Source organism: Caenorhabditis elegans, chromosome II (assembly GCF_000002985.6).
Source record: "Caenorhabditis elegans chromosome II".
NCBI lineage: Eukaryota > Metazoa > Nematoda > Chromadorea > Rhabditida > Rhabditidae > Caenorhabditis > Caenorhabditis elegans.
In genome coordinates, this window is record NC_003280.10 from 8,105,525 (window position 1) to 8,129,188 (window position 23,664).

Consider the following 23,664-nt stretch of genomic DNA (forward strand, 5'->3'; position numbering starts at 1 on the left):
TCTAAACTTTGTACAAGAAATTGATTTTTCATATTTTCCAGCTCGGGATTTAAAAATATTTAATTTTTTAAACATTTGTGTCAATAAATATTCAATCAAACTTTTATTTCATACCAAAACTACAAAAAAAAATTGAGCGGAGATCAATCAACGAATTAAAAAAAGTTTTTCAGTAAAGGTTTCAGAGACAATAAACAAAAATAGAAAGGAAGTACTAGCTATTAATAAAAGTTGTATCAAAATCAAATATTACAAAATCTAGGTAATATATTCTTTTCAACCATTCTCTTATCTTTTTATCATTTTCTATTTCTTTTTTCACAACATCGTGAGCATCTGAATCATAAGTTGCATGCATTGTTTCTCCTTCCAATGCTGATTTTTCAATAAATCGTAGCGTTGAATTTGGAACATTGCTTTCTTTGAGTACATTCATCAAATTTGCTAATCCATTTTTCCGATCTTTTGGGTCAACAGCCAGTTTTATAATTTTATAATCTTTGAGAAACTTTCCAAATTCACAATTCCTGAAAAATTTTAAAATTGAAATGGTATTACTTTCAACACGTACCAGGATAACGGAGCAGCATGTTTATCTTCATAAGATGGTCTTATTCTCGAATAATCACTTGAATGTTGAACAAAACGTTCATATTGTTTTTCCAAAAAGCAAGTGACATTTCCTTGACAATTATAGCATTGCTTACGATCAGGGTATTTTTGGGCTTCGCTGAAAAACAATTCATTATTTATTATACTGAAACTTTAGTTCAATATTTTTCAATCAAAATGATACGTTCTTGTCGTTGTTCAACTTTTATTTAAAAAAAGGATATTTCTGAAACCTACAAAATGCATTTGTTTGAAAAAAATGAAATGAATCTAGCAATTGGGTCTCGAATGACTACAATCTTTTTAAATGTATGATGTGCATCACCCATTCTCCATTTCACTTCATTCATTCTTCGATATTCATTCTTTTCACCACAAAAACGATGACTCCAAACTTCGAGAATACTTCGATTATTTCTCATAAATTTTCCAGTATCATAAAGAACACATGCAACACCTGACATCAATGTAGACATTGATTTCTTGATACGACAAATTGAAATATTGTATTTGGGAGCTATCTGAAAGTTTTAATAATTATAAAGATTTTTCAACATTGTCTAGAAATCTTACAGCATATTCTCTATCGAAATTGATAAATGGTGGTATTAACGATTTTCCAGAAAGTTTTGCTTCTTCTTGTAATCTATCTAATTGAGTTTTTGTATTTTCTTTTATAAGTTGATAAAATCGAGAATAAGTATGCGTTTTTACTGTTTTTATCCAAGAATTTGATGTGAATAAGTAGTATGTTGAATATGAAATTGCAGTTAATAGACAACAAGAAATTATAAACCATTTCAACATTTTTACAGGAAAATTGAAATAACAATGAAAATGGGAAATAAAAAATCTGCGAGAATGAGACACCCACGTTTCCATTCAATGTTAGTTCAATATTAATCCATTTTAATCTCTACCGGGTAACTTTAAAAGAGTACAGATCTATATCAAATGAACATAAACTAAATACAATTGAACTATACCCTCGTAAATTGATTTAAATCGTTATTAAAAAGATTTAGGACCTTTTCTTACTCGAAAAGTGTAAAACGGGCTGCTCAGCACTCCGGAAAACCGTGTTATCACCAGGGATGGTCTGAGGACTGACAGATTTGAGTATGACATCATTGCCCGGTATCGAACTTTTGAGGTAAGAGCGAGAGACACTCACGCTAACCATTCGGCCACAAGACGGCGGAATGATGGAATCAATGCAAACATATGTAGCAAATGGACGAGGGAAGAATAGGGGTGGCGATAGGCCGCAATAAGTCGACTTTCCGAAAGAACCATGATCAACATGGTATACGTGCACATTCACCAATTTTTTTTTGTAATGCAATGTTTATTTGTTTTACAACTTATGAAAACAAAGAAAATCAAGACGAGCTCATTCGAAAAACAGCTGTAAGCAAAATTTGAAGCATATCTGAAAACAATAGAGCAAACAGAAGACAATAGAGCTCACATATTATAAAAATCAGTTGAAAATTAATTGAATTGTCTGAAAAAATGATTTGTTGGAATTTCCTATTTCTACAACTTATCTTGTTATTCACCATTGTATCATCTGAATCGATTGTTGAAAATGAAGGTACTGAAGTTTTCGAAATCATTTAAATTGCAAAATTAATAAAAACTTCTAGATCAACTCGAAGAATTCTTGAAATCGTCAAAAATGTCTCGAGAATCAAAGCAAATGCTCAGAGAGTATCAAAAGGAAGGAGCTCTTCAATGTGAGTTATTTAAATTCAATTTATATATCTGATGACACCAACACATATAGCCCAAAAAAGTTCTGACTTTTCAAAGAGCTGCAACTGAGTAGAAGAATTCAAGATGACAGTCCCACAGTATTATCAATTAGGCTATCATAATCAGAAAACCATTAGGAGCTATCTTTCAAAAAAAATTTTCGGAAATTTTTTCCCGATGTTTTTTGAAATTATTCAGAAATTTCCGCAACTTTTGTTTTACCATTCATATCTTTGCGCACACATGAGATATAACAAAACGGTCAACTGAGTACCTGTTCATAATGAAAAAGCACTTATTTTTTGATTTAAAGATTTTTGATCAGACACCGGGTTTTGGAGTTACAGGCAAAAACATGAAAAATTAGGATTTTTTGAAAATTGGACCAAGCGCACTTCTATCGACTGTAACTCAGAAACGTGAGGAGATCCAACGTTGCACCAAACTGATGAATTGTAGCTTATAATGTGCACATTATTGTTGTAATACATTACTTTTGTATATCTCTCATGGTTTCAAAGTTAGCACCGCTCAAAAATTAAAAAGGTAATTTTTGCAAGCGTTTTTGGCACTTTCAACAGATGTAGCGCTACCAATAAGCTATGCCTGAATCTGAAAATTTCCAGTTTTATTTAACTAACTATCTAATACATCTACGCATACAAAGTTTTTGATTTCATGAGGAAATAAAAAAAATCGAAAAAAATTGTTTTTCTCGTTGTCATAGGTCGGAGATTTAAATAACCTGGATGTTGACCGATATGGCTGATATCGTTGGGCTTGTCATTACTAACAGTCCTCTATACAACCGCAAAAAAATATCCAAGAAAAAATCAAAACTGGAAAAAAACGACAAAACTTATTAAACGACCTAATATCTATTTCAGTTCCTCTGGATCCATTCAACTTTCTAGCTCAACTTCAATCAATGTTTTCTCAACTTCCGAATATCTTCTCTTCAGTTTTCAAATTTCCATTCTTTTTCAGTCCAGCTGATACTCGAATAAGTGTAGATAAATCACATAAAGATGAAGACTATTAATTAACAAAATTAACACTTTATTGAAAATTAATTTTATTCACCAATAAAATTATTGACATTGGGTTTCCATTTTCTGAAGTTCCATGGTCTGAAATTATTTGTTAAATGGTTTCAAAGAAAAAACGATGAAAAAATTACCCGAATATTCTCAATTGCACTTTTCACGTTGCTCTCACAACTTGCATTCCGCAGAGAATATCCGAACATTGTTGCACTTGAAATTCTGTCTGAAACTGATAAAAAGTTGAAAACAAACGAGCTCTGAAGAAAAATAACCATAATCACATCCAATTTTCCTTTTGTAGATATCCACAGAATTGAGAGAAATCGGAGTGGAGTACATAATTTGAGATGCCGTTCTCATGAAAGCAACTAATGAATTTGGAATTGATGTCATTGATGATGGTTGTCCCATTCGAAGTCTTTGAAGATTCAAGTTTACAAACAAATCCTCACTGATCCAATCCTTATCACTTAATGGATTTCCAACAAGATTTAAATCTATCAAATTGCAAAGAGTTTCCAGTGATAAATTCTGAGCAGATAACAATCCAAGATTGCCAAGATTCAGAATCTATAATATTTTTTTATTGAAAAATTCGATTGTTCAACTATCGGAAATACCTCCAAATTCTTGAAATTCTTCAAAAAACTCTTATCGTTTTTCATAATATTTTCCTGACCTCTAATTTCTAGAGCAACAAGCTTTTCCGGTTTTGAAACATCAGGCATTTTATCAAGAATGACTGGAACAGTTGAAGCTTTTTGGTTGATTTGACATTGCATTGAAAGTTCATTATATGTTCCAATTGTATTTGATGAATTATCTAATGCTTTCAAATCCAATACAATTAAATTATTCAGATTTAATAAAAGATTTGAAGGCAGAGAAGCAATCCGATTTCCAGCTAGATTCAAGAACTGAAGCTCCGTGAAATGATCAAATGCTCCAGCAGCAATGGAACTTATAGAGTTACATTGAAGAGTTAAAGATATTAATTTTGAGCTTTTTGACAAAAATGGAGATTTGATAGATGTCAGACTGGATTCCGTCAATAGGAAATGCTCTAAAGTTGGTAATTCATCAAGTGCAGACATATCGACATTATCGGAAATTGAAGATTGAAATTCCAAAAATTGAATTTGATCTGTTTTAATCCAATTTGGAATGGAATTCATTTTAACATCGTAAAAACCGATAGATCTCAAATTACGAGTCATTCCTTCAGGCTGAAATGTTCCAATTTAATTTTTAAAAAATGAATAAGAAAACTTACAATATCCTCTTTTCCAGTAATCTCGATCACACTCAATGATAAACTTTTCAAACTTGGAATTTTGGAAAGAGTTGCCCAAAACTTTGAAGTTGGTATGAACCTTGGTGCATATAACTTGGAATCATTTCTAAAAGTGTCACCAAAAAATGTAATGGGATTTCCGAATGCAATATGGATAATTTCAGGGTGTCTTGCAACAAATTGTTCAAACATTGATTCCATTTCAGACATTGCTGTATCTTTTTTAGTTGGATCAACAACTGGTTTGATGTGTAAGCCTAAATTATATTGGTATTTAACTTTCTATTGAAGTGGAAGTAGTTCTTCTGGATTTTTAGTTCTAGCATTTTTTTGAATAACCTTTGCTGTACTTTATGTAGAAGAGAAATATACCTTTAATAACCATACTGTCCAAATATTCTATGGACTTATTGTCCAATGTATACGGAGGTGACAAATCATTTCCGTTACTTGATTGATAAGTTCCATAAGTGAATGTTAACGATATTCCCTTAAAAATTATATTTTTTGAAAAGCTACATATATTGTTGTCGATTACATCCATCTTTCCTTTTTCTGTTAAAGGAATCGCCCAATCAGAACAGTTAATCTTTCGTTTTGCTCCAATAACTGTACCAGCAAGCCATGATGGAGGTGGACGACGATCTCCACATTCAAAGCGGACTGAAAATCAAATTTTGGGCAATGTTTGGCCAGACTTGTTTCATGGTCGGGCCTCGGCAGTAGTCCCCTAACCCTCAACCATCTTTTATGAAATTTTTCAAGGAGTATTAAATGGTCAATATCTTCAATTGGGAAATTGTTTGGAACTTCTCCTATAGTTCTACTTTGAATATTCTAGGAATTCAAACGAATTGTTGAAATTACTGAAAAAATTCACATTTTTGAAAAATGTGGCAAGTTATCTACAAAAACTTTTGGAGTATTTTAATTTGATATTCGGGTATTATGGACAATTATAAATTTTTTAGACTAGGAGTGGGATAGGTGGCAAATTACTGCATAATAGTTGGCTAACAGAGGAGCAGTTTTACTATAGTAACCGCTCTAAGAATCATAAAAATTAAATGTAAAGTGTTTCTTACAAACATCAACAAAATGTGCACACTGTCGTTCACAGATATTTGGGGCAAACTCGCCAACACTGAAAATATCTGCAAATGAGAAATAGGTCATTATTCAGCCAATTCTCTCTTTCTCACCAAACAATTGGTTTTTATAGTTATTAGTATTACTCAATGAATAGCAAGGATGTAACATTTTCGATCCAGAAGCATCATTAGCTGATGATATTTTAGACATTATTGGAAACTCGAAAGTGCTAAGATCCAAATTTCCAGCAACAGCAGTGTATCTTCCATAGGCGTCATCGCAAAAGATTACAGGCTTTTTGGCTAGAACGCATGAAATTCTGGAATAATTATATAATCACTATTGAAAACCGAAGATTTTGTGAAGGTCCTATTACGGGAGGACTAAATTCTGGTAATGCGTTTTGGGCAACATATTTGACGCGCAAAATATCTCGTAGCGAAAACTACAATAATTCTTCAACTGAGTACTGTAGCGCTTGTGTATAATGCGAAGAAAACAAAATAAAATTCAATATCGCTGTCACAATTGGTACGGAAATTGGTCTCGAAAAAAATAAACACAAGCGCTACAGTAGTCATTTTTAGAGTTACTGTAGTTTTCGCTACGAGATATTTCGCACGTACAATATGTTGTGCAATACGCATTCTCAGAATTTTGTGTTCCCGTTTAAAAATTATTTGAATCTACATTTATTAATAAAGATTTATAAATTAATGTATTTAGTATAATCTACTGATTGCGAAAAGTTTTGTGTTAAACTTACAAGAGAAAAAAATAAATTTGGAACTTCATATGCGTTTCGAGTGATTCAAAAAAGGTAATCGTCGATCTCATTTCCATATTATAGTCATACTTTTCAATTTCCGGTTTTCAGCTTCAGCTCCCCTCCCCCAAAAACTTGTGAAAACGAAAAAATTCAATTTCCTGTATTTAATCTACAATTTTATTGTCGAGAATTACACAAAAAAATGACGACCAGTATCGAAAAATCGAGTTATCACAAGTTACCGTACGATATATGAAGGGAGTGCATTCATAGGAAATGCAGAAAAAGAAACGGGATCATAATTCGACAAAAATGGGTAGGTAGGCGAGGAGAGATCCGAAAAAACATTAAAGGATAAACACAGAGGAAACATGAGGACAAGACCATTGGACAGAAATCCCAGAATAATGATAATAAATTTACACACGCAAACACATCGTCGATGTTCTTCAAACGGCAAAAACGGCACTTCGAAAAGCTTTGTTAAATGATTGATAACTGATTCTAAAACCCAGAAACTTGGTATATAATAATTATTGGTTAAATCCAACTATTCTCACTACTTGCAGAGTGATTAATCGGTGTTCGGATTTGATTTCTTTTTGATATTCCTCTTATCCAATTTTAGAGGAGTTCGTTGCTCGACAGGTTTTGGTGCTCGTGCCCACACCTCATTTGCCATTTCTTCTTTAATCTTCTTTCTTACTCTCTCTTCTTCTTCCACAATTGGATACATTCGAGCACGAACCTTAAATGTTTAATTTATAGAGTTGTCCAAAATTAGAGAGGAATTCTTACATCATCGGAATAGTATCTTTTGAAGACAGCCTCTCCGGAACAATACTCGGTTGCTTTGTAAACATGAAGTAATAGCTGAAAAATATTAGGATCAAAATAAACAATTTAAAATTAATAGAAACTCACCCGAGGGAAGCGTGATGTAAAATAATGCAAGAACTGATCTGGAATGTCTCCAAGAGATTGTCTGACATCTTCTGGTAATTCTCTATAGTGATGCTTCTTGTTACGCATTGCTCTTAGCAAATCTCGAACTGAAAATGATTTGTATGTTCTGAACTTTCTTAAATCTTCCTTCAAAGCATCACAAATCTTCTCCCTCCATCCACCGCATACAACTATTCGAGCATCTGTTTCTATTCTTCTCACAACTGGACTATTGTCTTCTTCTTTCTCTACACGATCAGATACATCCGAAAAATATGCTAATCGCTTTTCAGATGTCCAGAAAAATGGATGATTCAAGACGGCATCAGCGGTCAATCGGTGCAATGGCTCCACGTTCAGCATTGAAGAGATCAAGTCATCAGCCAACGACCAATCTGCAAAAACACTGTTATGTGAGTAATTTCCAAAATTCTATTTCTTACCATCCAAATCTGCCAATTTATTCAATGTGTATTCTCCATTTACAATATTTGCTTGTCTGTGCAATGATTTTCCAAAAGGATGAGTACCCGAGGTTAACACATAATAGAAAATACATCCAAGTGAGAAGATATCAACTGGATAAGAAGTACTTGCAGAAATAAGAACTTCTGGAGCAATCCAGCCATCGGTTCCTGCTAATCCAGACGCAATACCTCTTGAAATTGAATTCTTTCCAGGTTGAACCCTTTTACAAAGACCAAAATCTGAGATGACTGCTCTCATTTCTCCTCGCTGACTAGCCATTGTAATTAGAACATTTTGTGGCTTCATATCTCGATGCACAATTTTTGAAGCATGAAGATGTGCCAATCCATCGGTTGCCTGTTTCATAATGTCTCGTAGAGCAATTGTAACATTTTGTTGAACCTCTTTCTGCTCAACATAATCATTCAAAGAAGCTATGCAAAGTTCGAGTGCCAAATATCGAAATTGACTGTCTGATTCCATACAAAAGTATCTGATAACGTGTGGATGTGTATCACTTTCTCGTAATAAATCCGCTTCTCTGTGAGCAAACTTCACGAATTCTGAAACTACTCTCTTTACAGCAACTTCTCTTCCATCAAAAGTTCCTCTATAAACCACAGTTCCTTCACATCCTGTTCCAAGAATATCTGATGGACTATACATCAACTTGCTACCAACTGCCATCCAACCCTCGGGAATTTCAATTTTTCTATTCGCCCATCCAAAGCTTCCACGATTCGATTGTTTTGATGTCTGAGCACTTCTAGATTCTCCGGGATTGTTTACAATTTCGAAGGAATCCATTCTTGACGTCGACTTCTGTTGATCCCATTGTCTTCCACATTGCCAAATTACAGTTAATAGTAATGCAAACATCGTAACCAGTGTAGCATAGAATGGAATAGGATGATTATTGAGTAGAAGCAGAATGAAAGATGTGTCCTCATGCTTCTGTGGCTCAACAGGTCCCAGAAGTTGTGGTGGAGGCCGTTCAATTGTAGATCCAATTGCCTTATGAGGTCCAGGAACTGGATATCTTGTCGGAATAATCGTTGCCATCGTCATCATTGGTCGATCATGATATCCTGCAAAAAATTAGTGAAATATTATATCACACTTCCCCTCTTTCTTCCGTCATTCCTCAATTCACCCATCACCTTGAAACTCTCGAACAGTGAAAGAATTTCGACAAAAAGAGAGAAAAGGTGGGAGGAGAAGTTAGGAACAAAAGAGAGATAGAAGCACATACAAACGAAAAATTCCGCTGCTCTTCGCACTCTCTTTTTTTCTCGCGGTGAGTGCGAAATTTTGCAGAATGAGATTTGAGAGCTCACCTAATAATAAGTATTCTCCATCCGAAGTTTTATGAGTAATTGATGGAGGAATATTTCGAATTATTGGTCTCCGTGGTGGCAAGTACTCTTCTTTTTCCATTTCTGTAAGTGCAATTGGAGCTGGACCTTCTAGAAGTGGTGGACCAAGAAGTTTTGGAGAATATGTAATGGTTTGGTGATCGACTAGAGCTTCGATAGCATAAAGTCCAAATGAAGATTCTCCAACGAATAAAGCTGGGAAGAATTGATTCGTGAGGGATGTTGTTTGAGGATCTGCAGCATTGACACCCAAAACTGTTGGCCATTGATCCACGGTGAAGATATTCTGAGAAAAAAGAGCATAGATGAATGTATTTCTGATCAGTGACAAATTCTTTGCGATATTATGATATTTCCCACACTAAATGTCAATCTTTTGTCATCCCTTTTAACCTACAAACATTTACAAAAAAAATAAAAAGAGGGAAGAGAGAAATCAGAAGCTCAACGAGCCTCCTCGGGGCGTCATCAACCACCACCTCAGCTGTGTCCAACTGTTGCGTCTTCCTGTCGGCTCTCGAATACCTCTGGTTAGTCCGTGGATCGCCTCTCACACATTCAACACATACATATACACACACAGATAGAAAAAGATACATGGATGAGATGTGCAGGAGTGGACGTGTCGATGGTGGTGTCCTGCCTCCATCGGTCGAAGAGCCAAGCTTCCAGAATGAAGAAAAGAGCTTGAAACGTAAAATATGATGAATTACGTTTATGATTTCTTCCCTCTCAATCTACCTTCATTTCATTTTTCTTTGTTTATTACTTTAGTGTGAAATCTTTTAAATAATATTATAAAAAATTAGAATACCTTTTAACTTTGGTAATGTTTTAGATATAAACTATATTTCATTTACACCTTAACAAAAAAGAAAATCATTAGTCAAAAACTTCGACATTACAGTACCATCATTACCTAAGCTTGATCTTCTGATTCCACCTAGACACCAGTGATCAGAAGCGAAACCCCATTATGTTTTTCTTAACATTTTCATTTTGAAGACTTCTTTACTACCAGTGTGATGAGATCTTTGATATAAATAATTAGAATTCTATAAATTCTTGGTATTTCTACCGTACACTCTATTTAGAGCCTACAAAAAATAATGATACTTGAAAATCAAACTTAACACCAATGTTATTATATCTTCACAATAATGTTCTAAGTTCATTTTTACAGTTTCCGGATTACTGTAGTTGGAATATAATATACTGAATAATAAGAAATGTACCAATATATTGTTTACAATATTTTTGTGAGAACTGAAAATTGAATTTTTTTTTTAATTTAAAAATTTCTATATCATTTCAAGAGAATGATAAAGTATGACTTATTATTAATATTAAAAAACGCATTTCCACCACTGTTCCCTTCGAATCTTTCATTTGCTTTTTGTTTCTCTCTTTTTCATTCCTCTATTATATCATCACAAGCATTGCACTCAGAAGCCATTTATCACAATATCTCATGTGTGTATGTGTGTGTGTGTCAGAAGAGACTCCTCGCCCAATTGAATCAAATCAAATTGCAATTAGTCTTTTTCTTTATCATTCAAATGACATGCTAATTTTTTCAGACAAAACGTGCCAATGGGAGCATGGAGAATGCGTCGTCAACTGCCCAGCTATCGATAGATATCGAAGATAATGGACAGGCAGCACAGTTACCACCACAGCCACCTAGTAGGCATCATCAATGGGCTCAGGATCAAAATCGAAAGAATATGTCATTTGAGAAATCAGGACACGGTAAAATAATTTGGTGATGATGAAAATATAAGTTTTAACCGTAAATCTAGAGGTTATTCAAATATTAAGGATTACTGTAGATATATTTGAGTTGAAGAATAATATCTAATGATATAGTAATTAAAAGTTAGAAAAACAACATTTCTTATAAACAAAATGTTTTTTTTGCGTTTAACTTCATATTTTCAGCAACACGAAATGCTTCAGAAGACAGTAAGAACATCAGATTTCTTGGAGACCATGCTCCGCCCAGTGGAGCTCGAAAAAGATCTCATAACAAACGGTTACACGACTGGAGACGGCGACTGTCAGTCAATCCAGAATTACTGAGAAGGCATGGTAAGATCTACTTATTAAAATACACACCTGGTCATAGGAATCTCATAGATTAAGATGCAACTAGATTCGCACCGCCGGTGTCGGGCAGCCTCCGTTTTATTAGTTTTTGCTTTTTTCACCGAAAAAGAAATAGAAGCATGAAAAAGTTATGACGAAGAGCGAGGCGCAAGAGTTCTTCTTCGCTCTAGAACAAAAGACAACAGAGGGCAGGCATTTTCTTGTGGCTGTGATTCACTTCTCACTTCATACATCATTTTGTCGTCTACTAAGACAAGTATCCAGCATCTAGGAATGCTGCATCTTGCAGCTTCTAGAAATTCTCAGATTAATTCTAGTAAGCTTTCCATATTCCCCCAACATGATAAGTTTTTGCTCAAACTCTCTAATCTTTCGGAATAACAACGTTTGAGCACACCTTCAAATATTCAAGTATACAGTAAGATAATCTATGAACTTTATACATAAAGGAAACTACTTTAAAACAAAGATTGAACACCAACATGGGATTAAAAGTACATTTCCACCTTCGCTTTCATCTCTTACTCCCCCATTTCAACTATCTTCGTATCGAACCCGTATAGATCATTGGATCTCTCTATATCCCTCTTTTATCTGAGCTCCAGAGAAAAATCTCTCACCAATCAGCACTTGACGATGTACCCTCTATAACACCATCGGCGGGCAACAAATCAACCCGAACAACATGAAGTGAAAGGAGTGAGCATACACGGATCATCAGCCGCTGTGAAGAAAGTGGGAGACATGATCATGTCTGCGGACTCTCGTTGAATGGGCTCTATGGTCTTGATTTTTTTATTTCTTTTTAACTGCTCAATCAACACATTCTTACGATACTTACTACATTCTCACAAAGATACTTATCGAAAGAATAGTGTAGAACTGAAAAAGAAGAAGAAAATTAAGTTTTTGGAACTTCTATCTGAATGTTGAACCACTACAACAATCAGTATCAGTTGCAAGAAGAAGCACAAGAGAAAATGTGACACTTACAATTCGTTCAAATCAATCAAAATCAGAACTTTCTAGAGCTCAAATTTTTTACTTTGATTTAAAAATTGTCTGTCTTTATCGTCTCTAATTTCAACAAACCTCTCCCAATTGTCGCTGCTCCTCTCTTCGGTGGTAGGGGCCCCTGTGATGCTGTGCCCCGAGTCTAAGAACACCACTTTTTCTCTACTATTACACATTCTTCCTACCCCTCCATTGCGGCACTCATTCCAATCCAATCAGACAGATATTTTGTCACACGAGACGGAAGACACATACACACACACACAACGCCAAACAACTATCATACCTATATATCCCCTCTATACCACCACCACCATCATCGTCATCAGCGTCTTCAACTATCCAAGTTCTAACTCAATTCTTCGTCATGCGTCTTCGAATTCTGACGAAGTCGTCAATAGAAGAATAAAATAATTAACTCAAGATGGCAGAAGATAGAATAAAATCAAAATTGCGCCGTCCGGCGTCAATTGAGTCCACGATGTCGAGCAGGACTAAGCCAAGACATAAACCATCTCCAATGTCAATTCTGATGCCACATCTTATGGTTGGAGAATCATTTCGTAAATATCGACCACATGGTAATACAGTAGTTGAGAAAGATATTTGGTAATTTGCCAAAACAGTGCACTATTTTTAGTGTATGTTTTTAATGCATCTCCAAGATATCTAACTTTTCTGCTCATCTTTTTTCTATCATCCCCCTCAAAAAACGTTTTGGAGTAACCTGATATCAACAAACGAAATGACACAGCACTCATTTCTGAACTAGAAAACGAGAAAAGAGCAACAGCTTTCGACTATCACCCAGTGCAAATTTAACTTTTTATTTTTATCACTAATTCTTATTCTAATGGAAAAATCTTCAAAAAATCAATTGCTAGGGTTTGACCTATCAAATGAAGATCCCTATGGTGTATCACATCTTCGGAGGCTAAGTTCTGGTCGGGAAAAATTTGGAAAAAGTATATTATTTATAACTTGATTTTTTTGTTTTCAGGTCTTCGAAACATACGGATGAATGGTCATTTAGACTGGAACCAGCTCAGAAAAAGTTTCGAAAAACAGTCAACATTCCACGGAATTTCACATGCAGCTACTGCAGATGGAAAATGGAGATGGTATCTCATCTTATATTCAATTAGTAATAACCTAGATATTTTGTTTTCAGGTTCTGGTACACAGCATTTACGATATGTCTTCTTGCACTGCTCATACAGATATTCTTTCTCATATCAAAATATCGTCAATATGGTAAAACGGTCGATCTTGATGTGAGTTAGAAGCTTCACCTCAATAATAACTTTTAAAAAAATTTTAGCTCAAATTTGAAAACGCTCCATTTCCATCAATCACAATATGCAATTTAAATCCGTATAAGAAAAGTGCAATACAGTCGAATCCTAATACAAAAGCTATGATGGAAGCATACAGTCGACGGATAGGTTCTGGTGATAAAACTGAAGGAATTGCAGCAGCACTATCAGCAACTGGTGGACTACATGCTAAAGGTGAATTTTAAGAAACTAAATCATGACAAATTGTTTTAAAAAACCTTTCACAGGGTAAAGATTTTTGAAATTCTAAATATAAAAAGTCAATATGAAATTTCAATTGTGCGGAAATTGCATCTAATCTTCGAATTTTCTCACACACTTCCTTCCAAAAAGAATTCACACTGTTTGAAAATGTTTTATTATAAACTATTCAAATTTTCTTACTTTTACAATACCAAAATTTTCAGTTCGTAGAGCAAAACGAAAAGCAAAGGGAAAACCAAGGTTACGGGATCGTCGATATCATCAAGCATTCGCACAGTGTCTATGTGACATTGAACAGCTAACTGGTGACAGAAAAGGTTCTTGCTTTGCGGCTTTCAAAGGAAAAATAGAAATCGATACAAATAATACTGCTGGTTTTATGAATTTGCATACATCTCGATGTCTTTGTCAACTAGATACGGTTTCTAAAGCACTTTGGCCATGTTTTCCATGTGAGTTCATTTTGTACAAATCTAGAAAGTATGTTCACGATTTCAGATTCTTCGTGGAAGGAGAAACTATGTTCGGAATGTGTGGATAACACGGGACACTGTCCAATGAGATTTTACAAAGGAAATGAACTTTATGAAAATATCAAAGAGCAAGTTGATTTATGTCTTTGTCATAAAGAATACAACCATTGTGTTTCTACGAGAGATGATGGGATAATTCTTGAAATAAGCCCAAATGACGAACTGAATGATTTGGATATTGGCAAAAAAATCGCATCACAGTTGAGTGCTCAACAGGAAAAACAAGCCGAAGTTACTACTACGGAAGCACCAACAGTGACTCAGGCGTTAGGATTTGAAGAATTAACTGATGATATTGCAATTACTTCACAAGCACAAGAAAATCTTATGTTCGCAGTTGGAGAGATGTCAGAAAAAGCGAAGGAAAGTATGTCCTATGAATTAGATGAGCTTGTATTGAAATGCTCTTTTAATCAAAAAGATTGCCAAATGGATAGGTATGTATTTTAATAGTCATAATATATAGAGAAAATTGTTGAAATTCAGAGACTTCACGTTGCATTATGATAACACATTTGGAAATTGCTATACTTTCAATTACAATCGAACTGCAGAAGTCGCGTCGCATAGAGCAGGAGCGAATTATGGTCTTCGTGTACTGTTATATGCTAATGTTAGTGAGTATTTACCAACAACTGAAGCTGTCGGATTTCGGATTACTGTACACGATAAACACATTGTTCCGTTCCCAGATGCTTTTGGTTATTCTGCTCCAACAGGATTTATGTCGTCTTTTGGAGTTAGAATGGTAAGTTTTGAAATTCGAAAATTATAGAAACTGATATATATAATAAAGTATGGTTTAGAAACAATTCATACGTCTCGAACCACCATACGGACATTGTCGTCACGGAGGAGAAGATGCAGCGACGTTTGTGTATACTGGTTTCCAATATTCCGTAGAGGCATGCCATAGAAGTTGTGCTCAGAAAGTGATAGTTGAAGCGTGCGGATGTGCAGATCCAATGTATCCAGTTGCTGAGATGTTTGGAAATAATACTAAACCGTGTCAGGCTGTTAATATGGACCAAAGAGAGTGCCTCAGAAATACTACACTCTGGTTGGGAGAATTGTATTCAAAAGGAAAAGAAGCAATCATTCCTGATTGCTACTGCCATCAGCCTTGCCAGTAAGTTGAACGTTTTGACTCATTTACAATTCTATTATTTTAGAGAGACCAACTATGAAGTTACATATTCATCAGCTCGATGGCCATCAGGATCCGCAAAGGTTATGGAGTGTTTACCAGGAGACTTTCTTTGCTTGGAAAAGTATCGAAAGAATGCAGCAATGGTTCAAATATTCTACGAAGAATTGAACTATGAAACAATGCAAGAAAGCCCCGCGTACACTCTCACATCAGTTCTCGCTGATCTTGGTGGTCTCACAGGTTTATGGATCGGTGCATCAGTTGTATCACTTCTTGAAATTGTAACTTTAATCGTATTTGCAACACAAGCTTATGTCAGAAAACGGAAAGGGTGAGTCGATATTTTTTGTTTCAAATCCCTACGTTCCACCTAAAACATCCTTTGTTCACAATCTACACTTCTAATCTCATCACGATACTATTTTGTTCATCCCAATACCCTTAGAATAGAGCATGGCCAATAGAAAAAACTAGAGTTGCACGTTTCGCATGGATTCACAGCACACACAACATCACAGATGTCGTGATCCATATATTGCAGCTCGATTTCGGCCCAATCACATCATTCAGTACCCGTCCATAGAGCTTCCAGGGTTTCATTGAATACTCTTCACAAAAGCAGTACAACTCAAAGTGTCAAATTATCTGTGATGGATATTCGATCAATTAAGTCGATCCATTCGAATCATTCGTCGAAAAGCAAACAGTCGATTCTCATTGAGGATCTTCCGCCAGCAATTCAGGTAGATAATTATCTCAAATATAAAACAAGATATATGTAATTGCAGGAGCAAAGTGACGATGAAGAAGAAACAACAGAATCTTCAAGAACAAATGGTTCATGTCGATATCTGGCGCCTGGAGAAGATCTTCCGTGTCTTTGCAAGTATCATCCAGATGGTTCAATACGAATTATGAAAGCATTATGTCCCGTACATGGCTATATGGTTCGTCGAAACTATGACTACAGGTAGGATCTTGTTTTTTTTCAAAACCTATATTCAAATTCATTCAATTCAAGCGTGTCGAATAGTGAAGAAGAAGACGCAGAAGACGAAGTTCATCGAGAGCCGGAGCCATTCTATTCTGCCCCGTATGAGCATCGCAAAAAGTGAGAGAATTAGAGTCAGAAAGAAGAATGGTTTGTTGTGGTACGCACCTTTTTGTACTTGAAAATCCATAGCTAGGGAATGTTTAGATAGATGAAAGTTACAAGAAAGAAGTTTGGGTTTTTCCTGTTTTTTTTTTGCACTTCTGTTGAAATCTATCCTTTCACTTCATAACACTTTTCCTTGGGAATTCATTTTTCTAAATAACTTCTGTAATAAAGTTATAGCAAAATTCACAAGCAATTTTAGAAGTCATCCTCACAAAAAATCTGTTCATAAGAAATCAACAACGGCACTCGATGAAGATCTAGCCATGGAGGCACACAATGATCCAGATGGTAATCGACCAGTCTCTCCAGAAGAACCATAAATCGGTGAATAAAGATTCCCAACTCCCCCAAATCTTATATAAATGTACGTTGTATCTCACTAAATATAGTTTCTCTCCTTTTCAAATTTTCACAAACAAAATTGTTCAAGCTTTTCATGTTGCTGCTGTCTTTCTCATTCTCATTGATACAGGTTGTTGATATATAATTGTTTTCACTGCAATAAATATTGCAAACGTACCTTTGCTACATTTTCCATTGTCTCTTTTCCCATCACTTCAAATGGTAATTTGTGCAATCCATCATCTCGAAGAAGATAAAGTGCAACTACAGGTTGTTTCAGATCTTGCTCCCATCTCATTTCTCCTGAAACAAAATTACATGTTAATTGAAAATCATTTTATGGATATGAAACTAAATTTAAAATTAAAAAAACAACGTTTCTATTTGATATTTTATAAACCAATATTTAACACATGAACTCATGCGAAAAAAGAAACTTTAAATTGTTGAAAAATTCTTGACTTAATATAAATAAGAAAAGCATTAAATAATTAACGTTACATATTACCCAGATGTAAAATTTTGCGATTTTTACACTACAGATACTGTACCCGGCCTCGAAGCTACCGATATTTTTAACCCAAAAGATGTGTGTGCCTTTAAGGAGTACTGTATTTCAACTCCTCGTCACTGCGGAGTTTTTTTTTTCAAGTTTTGATTCCTTATTCTTATTTATCGAAAAAAAATAAGTGAAAATTAATGGTATCACCTCAAATTTTGAATGAGTGAAAACTTATGAAACATTTAAACGTTAAAAATTACAGTAATCCTTAAAGGCGCAAGCTTTTTTGTGTTTGAGAAAAGCAATCGCTTCAAGCCCGGGCACCGTTTTTTGGCGCAGAAATCGTAAATTTCCGAATGTGGGCAGTAATGCAATTTGAATAATTAAGAAAAATTGAAATTCGCCTACTGAAAAAGTCTCATCGGCGAATAGCCTCCGAGTTTCAAGAGTTTATTCTGATTACGGGCAACAAAAAACTTGCCAACAGTTTATTTTTCAACAAAAATAATTTTTTATTTATTTTTTCAACAAAGATAATAATTTTTTAGCTATTCACGATTTATGTGATCCTAGCGTTTTCCGTATTGATTTTTTGTTGGAAATTTGAGCAGGAAAATGTTTTTTTCAATATATTTTTGGGGAAAAAAGTCATTTTTTATTTGGCAATTATTTTTTAGCTTAAATTTATATTTCAACTTTCTAGAAAATAACTGCCTTCTTCATTTTTGGAACAAATAATATTATTTATGTTTATTCTGTTTAATTTAATATTGCCACTTACCAGTTTCTCTATCGAAAGTCAGTATATATCCATGCGACGACGATGCATAATGCTTAAATGGCCACGTATTCACTTCAGGCAACAAATGGGCAGAATAATCATTGAATGTTGCATTCCAGGTCTTTCCACGATTCTTTTCATCAAACATAGAGACCCTGTATTCCGTTCGACCCAAAAAAATTGTCTGTTTTTGATTTGCAGGGCAGATTCTATCCGCTGACGCTGATGATAGAGTTTCCACCTGTAAAAATAAAATTTTATCAGAAATATTCAACAGTATATATTCAACCTTTAAGCCTGTTTTTGGATCAATTCCAAACCAAACATCTTTCTTACTTCCTGCGTATAAAATTCCATCATTTCCTTTGCAAGGTGATGCATGAACTAATTGTGGAATATTGAATGGAAGTTTTTTCAAAGAACTGTTTTTCAAAACATAAAGTGATCCATCGAGCGGATTCGGAAGAAATGTAAATCCCTGTTTGACAGCAGATGGAGATCGTAAAACAGGCTCTGAAACAAAGTAATGTGAATTTTCAAAACTTAAATTTAAAAAATTAAACCTTCTTGCAATGTCCATTTTATTTCTCCCGTCTCTGAATCCAAAGCTCTCAAACGTCCATCAATTGTCGAAACAAGTATAGTTGAAGATGTTTTCTCTTCGTCGTCTCCTATTGATTCGTGATCCTGAACAACGAAAAATAATGAAATTTTGTTTTTTGTAGTACAGAAACTCACATTCCGGAAGCCAGGTGTGCTAATACAAATTACAGAGGAGAAGAGCAGCAAAAAAATAAATGTGAATAGATGAAATGTTGCTCTCATTTCAATTGCGAATTATTTTCGACGCCAAAAAATCTCCATGAAGACGAGAGCGGGGTTGCTTAGCTGCAAAAACAGAAAATCAATAGAGAGGGTTTCACCAAGTGTTCCACATATTCAAATTTTGCATAAAACAACGCGATTGCGAAATTATAATATTTGTTTTGTTACCAAAACGGCGATAATAATGTGTGTGTGCGAAATAAGCCAACGTAATAAATGGAAGGGATACGGTGCACAAGTACGCAAGTACACGCTGATCCCAAAATGCAGACATTTGTCAACCGTACTCCAGCCAGCCGGCTGCGAACTTTTTTTGAATTTTTAAACTTTTCCTTTTTTAGTTTCTTTTTTTCACAATTCATTCGATCAGATCTTTTTTATGTTCCCAGAGCTCGATTCGCCTTTTATTATTCAGAATAATCATTTCTCAATCATTTGCCTCCTATTTAATTTCATGAAAATTTCAGCCTTAGAGTGAAAGTCTTTCTTTCAGAAACGATAAAGTTTTACTAAATCAGTTTTGAGAATCTAACTTGCTTAATTTCTCGTTGCAAATAGCATGGAATTGTTTAGAAATATTTCGCGCATAGAAATGCATATTCAAATTTGATATTGGAGTGGTAAATTTTTTGAACTCATTCAGCTCATTCTAGCTCACCATCATTTACTTTCTGTGTCTAACTTAAGATTTGATATTTTTCATTTGTTTTCTAAAAAAACCGATCTGAATGCACTTTTAAGCAATTTTCAACCGATTCCGATGTTTGTGTTGACGTTGACGTCGACTGACAAACAAATCGGCGAAAAAAGTCAATTTCGATGGGTCGCCAGTGCTGAGAAATCGGAGAGAGAAGAAGGAGAGTATGCACTTTTGCTGTACGCAAACTTTCTTTTTTTGAAGAGAAAAAGACATCAGTTTGACAATCCACTTGGTCTCACGAAACTGTTTTCACGCCTCTATCCTTTTTTTGCAGAAAATGCACTCAAAGAATGTACATTCTATAAACCAACGTTTTTGTAGACTTTGAAAATACAGACCATTTTCATCAGAAATTCACATCGGTTCTGAGTATATTCCATAGTTGACGACAAATATAAACATTTTCCATTTTCTCTTTATCAGACCTCAACAAAAATTGCCTTCCGTTTTTACGGTATGACTGTGTATGGCTTCCGGTTCAACTTTGTTCAATACGTTTTCCACATGCTTCAAACTTTTTCAGTACTTCACAACAAAACAGTATTGAATTTATTTTCTTCAGGTCTATATTTTCATTTTTTGAACTTTATAAAAGTGGTACCATTGAACATGCACTGTTTGACCTTTTGCTCCTTCACATCAGTGATATTTTATGCTTCTTCTTCTCTCTTCCATCATTCTTCCGATTCATCACCAGGAGAATTCTCTTTTTTGCAGACGCCGCTGCTGCGACACGGACACGTATGCGCATGCGCTCAACTCTCTGCCGTCTCTGCTTTTTGTATTATTTTTTCGTCTCGCCTCTTCCTCGCTTCGTCCTATCGATTCATCTATCGGTGGTGCCCTTGCTGTGTCGCCGCGTCGCCACGGCCATTTTTTGTAGTGTCCCTTTTACGCTCCCAGCGCTCACCCCCAGTCACATCTTCTTTGCTCAGCAGTTCTTCTTAAAGAACGTTAGAGTTCTCTAGAGGTGCAAGATTTTAACATCGGGCTCTTCTTTCAAATTTTGTGGGCTCTGCTTCAATTTTCCTGCCGAAGCACATGAAAAACAACTAGTCAGCTATACATTTCAATGTTTGCGTACGAATCTTTTGAACACAAAAACGAATTAATTTCAGATATTGTTGACCCTTTTCCGCCAAAATAGCCGCTCTTTTTCGTGCCCACCTCATTCTTTTTCTGCTCTTTGGAGCCATGGCACGATCATCTCTGGATTGCAAAATTGCAATATCTTTTAACATCACACTCACCTTCCACTAGGATAATCTCCATTCGGCGCAACTGCCACTGCTCTAAGCTATCCGATTTCAAAAAGAGGTCAGCTGTGGTGTGTACAAGCAGAAATTATCATTTCCGTTCTTCACATCACAGCTAGTTTCCTATTTTTGTTGATAACCTCACTGGCTCCATCTTTCAATAGTTACGGTTTGTGTATAACCCCGTGTGATCAATAAACCACGATTGTAAATCAACTGACTGTTCTTCCTCATTGTCAATCAGATCCACAATCTGGATACGGAATAAAGGGTATTCCCCGTCTGTATGCAGATTGATATACGTTTCGGTTGTCTAACTCACTATTCTTTTTAATTTTCTCTGTCCCTTCCAAAACGCTGTAATACAATATTTTAAAGAAAAGTTTAAAGTTCTAAAATATTTCTCATATTGAAAGTGCAAAAAACTTGTTTTTACATGACTGTCACCTTTTGGCCAGTCATGTCCTGAGTAAGAACAAAGGGTCATTTATCGGGCCATCTATGCGCCGCACATCGCACATTCATCAATAGTATAGCTCTTCGCAACATGTAGGATGATGCACTTTCGATATAGACACTAATTGTCGTCGTGTTGGTTATCACAATTCGCTCTTATCATTCATAAACCCATTCATTATCTTTGACTGCAACACACTCGTTACAGGTGTGTACAATTCGCAACATTTTTGGGTAGTGAGAGCACTGACTTGGCCGTGATAACAGAAGAGAAGTGTGTTATTTGTATGCGCACCACTCAACTCATCTTCTTTCCCCCTCGTTTCTCCCCCGAGCGGCAGTAGGTCCAATAAGATTGTTGCACTTTTGGAATTGGTCATCTCTTTTGTAGCTTGCATTTGTATTTCTCTGATCCCTCTATTCGGAAAAAAAGTATTGCTTAAATTATTTCTGAAGTTTGTAACTGTTTGTTTTCAGATTTAAATAGAAAATTTTATTTCACTAGATTTTGTAGTGCCTAAAGGCGCACGGATTTATTCAGATAGGTCTCGGCGCGCATAAAAGTTTATGGTATTTTTTCGAAATCTGAGTTTTGAAAACTGATTTTTAACTGTTTTTCACAGAGTTATTAAAAAGGAAACGACGAAATTTGCTGAAAACCACGTTATTTCATTGAAAATGCGAAGAAAAAACAAAACCTAATAAAATAAAATGAAAAACTACCATAAACTTTTTTGCGCACCGAGACCCATCTGAATAAACCTGTGCGCCTTTAAGAAGGCACTTCAAAATCTAGTGAAATTATGTTTGTCCCTGACTTCGATTAAAGATCTTAAAATAACCATATGGTATTTTAGACTAAAGTTGTTTACGTTAGCTGTATTTATTTATTTTAAGCTTTTTCAAAATGTTGAGTATAATCCGAGATGTGTGGGTGATCCGTTCTATCATTGATGTTTCCGGCTGAACAAATATAATTATAGCTCGAGCTTAATGTCCTTTTATACAAATCTAGTTGTTTCAACAATATTTAATTGCCGATAAAAATGTATGATACTCTGTTGTTCCCGGTTTCCTTTGTTGAGCAATCTTATGAAATAATATATTTCTGCTATGTGACATTTAATCATACGTTGAGCTTCGATGTGGCATCTTTAAAAGTGTAATGTGGTCGAGTTTGATCTAAAAAGTGTCACGAGACGTACCTAGACTAGTCAACGTCTGTCTGCAAAAACCTCTGTGATCAATCACATGCGTGTGAAATTTTGAGACTGAGAGAGAAGGTCGTTAACGTTTCAAGGTTCTTCTCGACACCGATAATACGCTTGTACTTCGAATCTATCTTTCGATTTCTAAATCCGTTTGCTTGAGTTTCTTCCTCAAAAACTTCCGTGTTTTATCGATATCGAATACATCTCTCCAGTAGTCACTCTCATATCATGCATGCCAGGATAAGATATGAATATCATCATATACTGAAAAGTCAGAAGACAGAGAGCCTTGATCCTTACATTCTCCTTCTCTTATTCGCTTGGATGTCCCTTTTCTTGGTGTCCGCCCATTCGGCCCATTCGTCCTCTCCTCAATCACCCCCGTCTGCCCTCGTTCTATCTCTCCGTCTCCACTACCCCCAGGCTGTTGAGCGGCGGCGGCGACGGTGAAGGCCCCCATCGGCCTGGGGAGGGAGAAAGAAGGAGGAGAGGACGGCAGTTGGAAAGAAAAAAGGTCTCTCCTTTTCCCTCCTCTCGCTGTCGCCCTGTCGCTCGATGCCACATGCAGTTGGTTTTACCGTTCGCTCTCTGTCTGGTTTTTTGTTGTATTGGCGGGCGCGATACAAACGGCGAGGCGCCAAAAACAGAATTTGAATTAGCACTGCTGTTTTAAAACGAACAAAGTTTCGACATTCTACGAAGTTACTTGGCATTTCGTCATATCT

General features: G+C 35.4%; 5 protein-coding genes and 4 non-coding genes across 15 annotated transcripts; 4 read left to right on the forward strand and 5 right to left on the reverse strand.

The window, feature by feature from the left end:
* Positions 1–84: 84 nt before the first annotated feature.
* Positions 85–1,447, reverse strand: chst-1 (Carbohydrate sulfotransferase chst-1). The gene is made up of 4 exons (NM_063298.6): positions 1,186–1,447; positions 850–1,133; positions 572–730; positions 85–527 (listed from the first exon to the last, which is right to left on the reverse strand). The coding sequence occupies exons 1-4, from the start codon at positions 1,417–1,419 to the stop codon at positions 215–217; spliced, it is 990 nt and encodes a 329-aa protein (NP_495699.1). The 5' UTR covers positions 1,420–1,447; the 3' UTR covers positions 85–214.
* Positions 1,092–1,112, forward strand: 21ur-13985. Its single transcript, NR_051417.1, has one exon.
* A 206-nt stretch (positions 1,448–1,653) lies between the features above and the next one.
* On the forward strand, positions 1,654–1,748 carry C41C4.15. The gene has a single exon (NR_051418.1). It is a non-coding gene; the product is annotated as an Unclassified non-coding RNA C41C4.15 (non-coding RNA).
* On the reverse strand, positions 1,672–1,746 carry C41C4.11. The gene has a single exon (NR_003405.1). It is a non-coding gene; the product is annotated as a small nucleolar RNA C41C4.11 (small nucleolar RNA).
* Positions 1,749–2,120: 372 nt separating the features above from the next.
* On the forward strand, positions 2,121–3,420 carry C41C4.9 (uncharacterized protein). Its single transcript, NM_001026853.3, has 3 exons — positions 2,121–2,209; positions 2,262–2,351; positions 3,258–3,420. Exons 1-3 carry the CDS (start codon positions 2,128–2,130, stop codon positions 3,410–3,412), a joined length of 327 nt encoding a protein of 108 aa, NP_001022024.1. The 5' UTR covers positions 2,121–2,127; the 3' UTR covers positions 3,413–3,420.
* On the reverse strand, positions 3,413–6,639 carry lron-4 (eLRR (extracellular Leucine-Rich Repeat) ONly; the record flags this gene model as incomplete). The annotated part of the gene is made up of 10 exons (NM_001322748.3): positions 3,413–3,500; positions 3,551–3,639; positions 3,689–3,986; positions 4,037–4,642; positions 4,690–4,967; positions 5,083–5,200; positions 5,249–5,373; positions 5,796–5,864; positions 5,913–6,121; positions 6,569–6,639. 10 exons carry the CDS (start codon positions 6,637–6,639, stop codon positions 3,462–3,464), a joined length of 1,902 nt encoding a protein of 633 aa, NP_001309442.1. The 3' UTR covers positions 3,413–3,461.
* Positions 6,640–6,718: 79 nt separating this feature from the next.
* On the reverse strand, positions 6,719–19,386 carry ire-1 (the record flags this gene model as incomplete). 2 transcript variants are annotated; one of them, NM_001267206.4, is made up of 10 exons in its annotated part: positions 6,719–7,319; positions 7,370–7,444; positions 7,496–7,911; positions 7,960–9,072; positions 9,322–9,646; positions 17,387–17,511; positions 18,492–18,732; positions 18,781–19,004; positions 19,055–19,178; positions 19,230–19,386. In NM_001267206.4, 10 exons carry the CDS (start codon positions 19,314–19,316, stop codon positions 7,146–7,148), a joined length of 2,904 nt encoding a protein of 967 aa, NP_001254135.1. The 2 variants fall into 2 exon arrangements, with proteins under 2 accessions (NP_001254135.1, NP_001254136.1); NM_001267207.3 differs by lacking the exons at positions 17,387–17,511; positions 18,492–18,732; positions 18,781–19,004; positions 19,055–19,178; positions 19,230–19,386 and having other exon boundaries at positions 7,146–7,319; positions 9,322–9,421.
* Positions 10,935–17,390, forward strand: unc-105 (Degenerin-like protein unc-105; the record flags this gene model as incomplete). Of its 6 annotated transcripts, none has more annotated exons than NM_001377828.2 (14): positions 10,935–11,112; positions 11,302–11,451; positions 13,484–13,604; positions 13,655–13,757; positions 13,805–13,994; positions 14,228–14,476; positions 14,523–14,994; positions 15,044–15,305; positions 15,364–15,686; positions 15,730–16,038; positions 16,249–16,450; positions 16,496–16,677; positions 16,729–16,818; positions 17,066–17,390. In NM_001377828.2, 14 exons carry the CDS (start codon positions 10,962–10,964, stop codon positions 17,184–17,186), a joined length of 2,925 nt encoding a protein of 974 aa, NP_001364812.1. The 6 variants fall into 6 exon arrangements, with proteins under 6 accessions (NP_001364812.1, NP_001367274.1, NP_001368112.1 ...); NM_001381518.2 differs by having other exon boundaries at positions 10,941–11,112; positions 16,729–16,858; positions 17,066–17,381; NM_001267210.3 differs by having other exon boundaries at positions 10,962–11,112; positions 16,300–16,450; positions 17,066–17,385.
* Positions 19,387–20,128: 742 nt separating the features above from the next.
* C41C4.14 lies at positions 20,129–20,262 on the reverse strand. Its single transcript, NR_051419.1, has one exon. It is a non-coding gene; the product is annotated as an Unclassified non-coding RNA C41C4.14 (non-coding RNA).
* Positions 20,263–23,664: the final 3,402 nt, after the last annotated feature.